Here is a 5,000-nt window from a genome sequence, read left to right on the forward strand (position 1 = left end):
ACACACACACACACACACACACACACACACACACACTTCACACACACACACACACTTCACACACACACACACACACACACACACACACACACACACACACACACGTCAACATGCATAAATAAACACACACTGTAATCCCTTTCCCCTTACAGAGCATACTATCTCACACCACCCCACCCCACCCCCACCCCACCCCCACCTAACCCCCACCCCAAATCCTCTTCTGCTCCCTCTCCCCTCCCCCTCACACCCCCGCCCCCACTGCTACTACTACTACTACTACTACTACTGTCATCAATATGAACACCTCCCAGGTACACCCGTGGCTACGTACAGATAGACTTGGCAAGATAGAGAGTGAAGAGGTCGTGCTATTACTGCTACTACTACTACTATTTGTATTTGTATTTCTTTTTATCACAACAGATTTCTCTGTGTGAAATTCGGGCTGCTCTCCCCAGGGAGAGCGCGTCGCCATACCACAGCGCCACCCCTTTTTTTTTGTATTTTTTCCTGCGTGCAGTTTTATTTGTTTTTCCTATCGAAGTGGATTTTTCTACAGAATTTTGCCAGGAACAACCCTTTTGTTGCCGTGGGTTCTTTTACGTGCGCTAAGTGCATGCTGCACACGGGACCTCGGTTTATCGTCTCATCCGAATGACTAGCGTCCAGACCACCACTCAAGGTCTAGTGGAGGGGGAGAAAATTTCGGGGGCTGTGCCGTGATTCGAACCAGCGCGCTCAGATTCTCTCGCTTCCTAGGCGGACGCGTTACCTCTAGGCCATCACTCCACTACTACTACTACTACTACTACTACTACTACTACTACTACTACTACTACTATCATCATTATGAACATCTCCCAGTCACAAAAGAGAGTGGAGAGGTCGTGCTATAGCTACTACTACTACTACTACTACTACAACTACTACTATCATCATTATGAACACCTCCCAGTCACACTCACGGCTACGTACAGATAGACTTGGCAAGAAAGAGAGTGGAGAGGTCGTGCTACTACTACTACTATTGCTGCTATTGCTACTACTACTATCATCATTATGAGCACCTCCTAGTCACACTCACGGCTACGTACAGATAGACTTGGCAAGAAAGAGAGTAGAGAGGTCGTGCTACTACTACTACTATTGCTGCTATTGCTACTACTACTATCATCATTATGAGCACCTCCTAGTCACACTCACGGCTACGTACAGATAGACTTGGCAAGAAAGAGAGTGGAGAGGTCGTGCTATAGCTACTACTACTATTGCTGCTATTGCTACTACTACTATCATCATTATGAGCACCTCCTAGTCACACTCACGGCTACGTACAGATAGACTTGGCAAGAAAGAGAGTGGAGAGGTCGTGCTACTACTACTACTACTACTACTACTACTACTACTACTGCTGCTGCTGCTACTACTGCTGCTGCTGCTGCTGCTGCTGCTACTACTGCTATCATTATCACACTTCCAGAACTACGTACAGACAGGCTTGGCACGGAAAGAGAGCAGATAGGTTTAAAAAGCTTTTTCTGTCAACGATAGGTTTAGCGTCTTCCCTTCCCGAGAGGTTTAGGGTTTTCCCTCTTCCCAAATACCACCACCACGTCTACTACTACTACTACTACTACTACTACTATCATTATCACACTACCAGGGCTACGTACAGACAGGCTTTTGCACGGAAAGAGAGCAGAGAGGTTTAAAAAGCTTTTTCTGTCAACAATAGGTTTAGCGTTTTCCCTCTCCAATCACCACCACAACAACTACTACTACAACTGCTGCTATCATTATCACACTACCAGGGCTACGTACAGATAGGCTTTTGCACGGAAAGAGAGCAGAGAGGTTTAAAAAGCTTTTTCTGTCAACAAGAGGTTTAGCGTTTTCCCTCTCCAATCACCACCACAACAACTACTACTACAACTGCTGCTATCATTATCACACTACCAGGGCTACGTACAGATAGGCTTTTGCACGGAAGGACAACAGAGAGGTTTAGCTTTTTCCGTCAACAAGAGGTTTAGCGTTTTCCCTCTTCCCAAATACCACCACCACCACCACCACCACCACCACCACCACCACCACTACTACTACTACTACTACTACTACTACTACTACTACTACTATCATTATCACACTACCAGAACTACGTACAGACAGGCTTGGCACGGAAAGAGAGCGGAGAGATTTAGAAAGCTTTTTCTGTCAACAATAGGTTTAGCGTCTTGCCTTCCCAAGAGGTTTAGGGTTTTCCCTCTTCCCAAATACCACCACCACGTCTGCTGCTGCTACTACTACTACTACTACTACTACTATCATTATCTCACTACCAGGGCTACGTACAGACAGGCTTGGCACGGAAAGAGAGCAGAGAGATTTAAAAAGCTTTTTCTGTCAACAATAGGTTTAGCGTCTTCCCTTCGCAAGAGGTCTAGGGTTTTCCCTCTCCCCAAATACCACCACCACGTCTACTACTACTACTACTACTACTACTACTACTACTACTACTACTACTACTACTATCATTATCACACTACCAGAACTACGTACAGACAGGCTTGGCACGGAAAGAGAGCGGAGAGGTTTAAAAAGCTTTTTCTGTCAACGATAGGTTTAGCGTCTTCCCTTCCCAAGAGGTTTAGGGTTACTACTACTACTACTACTACTACTACTACTACTACTACTACTACTACTATCATTATCACACTACCAGAACTACGTACAGACAGGCTTGGCACGGAAAGAGAGCGGAGAGGTTTAAAAAGCTTTTTCTGTCAACGATAGGTTTAGCGTCTTCCCTTCCCAAGAGGTTTAGGGTTTTCCCTCTCCCCAAATACCACCACCACCACCACCACCACTATTACTACTACTACTACTACTACTGCTACTACTACTACTACCATTATCACACTACCACGGCCACGTACAGATAGGCTTGACACGGAAGAGAGCCGAGAGGTCGTGCTTGCTGAGGACGTTGAGAACCTCAGTGGAGTCCATACAGGCCCTCGTGAGCATGGTAGAGCATCTCAAGGCCTCCATCGCCTCGCTGCCCACAGAACACAGACATCATCAGCATCGTGGCGGTGGTGGTGTGCGATGAGGAAGAGGAGGACGGTGATCAATTATCATCAATCATCAATCATCATCATCAGCATCATCATTATCCCTGGTCGTTATCATCGTTGTCGGCATTGTCTTCGTCGTCGTTTGTCATTGGACAACTACAGCACCCAGCTGCTGCTATCATCGTCGTAGGCCTTTACGTAATCATTGTCGTCGTCGTTATCGTTGATAATTTTATTTATATTATATTATCATTTTTTTTTATATATTAAAACGTATTTGTGTGTGTGTGTGTGTGTGTGTGTGTGTGTGTGTGTGTGTGTGTGTGTGTGTGTGTGGAGTGAGGGCCTAGAGGTAACGCGTCTGCCTAGAAAGCGATAGAATCTCAGCGTGGTGGTTCGAATCACGGCTCAGCCGCCGATATTTTCTTCCCCTCCACTAGACCTTGAGTGGTGGTCTGGACGCTAGTCATTCGGATGAGACGATATACCGAGGTCCCGTGTGCAGCATGCACTTAGCGCACGTAAAAGAACCCACGGCAAAAAAAGGGTTGTTCCTGGAAAGATTCTGTAAAAAAAAAAAAAAAAAAAATCCACTTCGATAGGAAAACAAATAAAACTGCACACACACACACACACACACACACACACACACACACACACACACACACACACACACACAAAAGAAAAGGAAAAAAAAAGGTGGCGCTGTAGTGTAGCGACGCACTCTCCTTAGGGAGAGAGCAGCCCGAATTTCACACAGAAAAATCTGTTGTGATAAAATGAAATACAAATACAAATACATATTTACTTTGTCTATTTACTTTCGATTTGTTTTAATGACTCCTCCATTTATCGGTTTAAGTTTTTGAATTAAAAAACAAACAAACAAAAAAACAAAAACAAAACAACAACAACAACAACAAACAAGAGAGGCAAGGCCTTCAAGACTCACTTGTCATAAATTAAGTCCCCTGGCATTAATTACAGAGTAATTTCCCTTTTTTACTATCCGCACCAAAACGTTTGCAAAATAAATAAAAATTCCATGCTTAGCAAAAGAAGTTCCTGTTTGAACAAAAAATGATAATAATGACTCCTCTTGTTGTTGTGTCAGAATAAGAGGTCAAAGTGCCAAGTTTAGAGAATACAAAAAATATAAATATAACAGTAAATGCAGTTTGCATATAATTAGGCTTCTTTTTTTTTGTTTTTTTTTGGTGCCCATCCCAGAGGTGCAATATTGTTTTAAACAAGATGACTGGAAAGAACTGAATTTTTTCCTATTTTTATGCCAAATTTGGTGTCAACTGACAAAGTATTTGCAGAGAAAATGTCAATGTTAAAGTTTACCACGGACACAGAGACACACAGACACACACACACACACACAGACACACAGAGACAACCGAACACCGGGTTAAAATATAGACTCACTTTGTTTACACAAGTGAGTCAAAAACAGGCGTGCTTTGCGTATAGCACGTGTTTTGCGAACTATGTGGACACTAGTGCTCTGAACTGTGGTGCGGTGAGAAGTTAAAAAAAGTTAGAGCATGCGGAGACCAGACCGGCGCAGTAGCCGAATGGCTTAAAGCGTTGGACTTTCAATCTGAGGGTCCCGGGTTCGAATCACGGTGACAGCGCCTGGTGGGGTAAAGGGTGGAGAGTTTTACGATCTCCCAGGTCAACATCTGTGCAGACTGGACCTGTCAGAGTACCTGAACCCCCCTTCGTGTGTATACTACGGCAAGCAGAAGATCAAATACTGCACGTTAAAGATCCTGTCAGCGTTCGGTGGGGTTATGGAAACAAGAACACACCCAGCATGCACACCCCCGAAAGCGGAGTATGGCTGCCTACATGGCGGGTTAAAAACGGTCATACACTTAAAAGCCCACTCGCGTATATACGAGTGGAACG

General features: G+C 44.5%; 1 protein-coding gene across 1 annotated transcript in view; it reads right to left on the reverse strand.

Moving 5' to 3' along the window:
- The window catches only part of LOC143275676 (uncharacterized), a 131,263-nt gene that overhangs the window by 856 nt on the left and 125,407 nt on the right, over positions 1–5,000 (reverse strand). Inside the window, exon 4 of the mRNA XM_076579966.1 lies at positions 2,940–3,061. Coding sequence (XP_076436081.1) covers positions 2,940–3,061 — 122 coding nt within the window. The remainder of the gene's footprint in view (positions 1–2,939; positions 3,062–5,000) is intronic.

This window comes from Babylonia areolata, chromosome 30, assembly GCF_041734735.1.
Source record: "Babylonia areolata isolate BAREFJ2019XMU chromosome 30, ASM4173473v1, whole genome shotgun sequence".
NCBI lineage: Eukaryota > Metazoa > Mollusca > Gastropoda > Neogastropoda > Buccinidae > Babylonia > Babylonia areolata.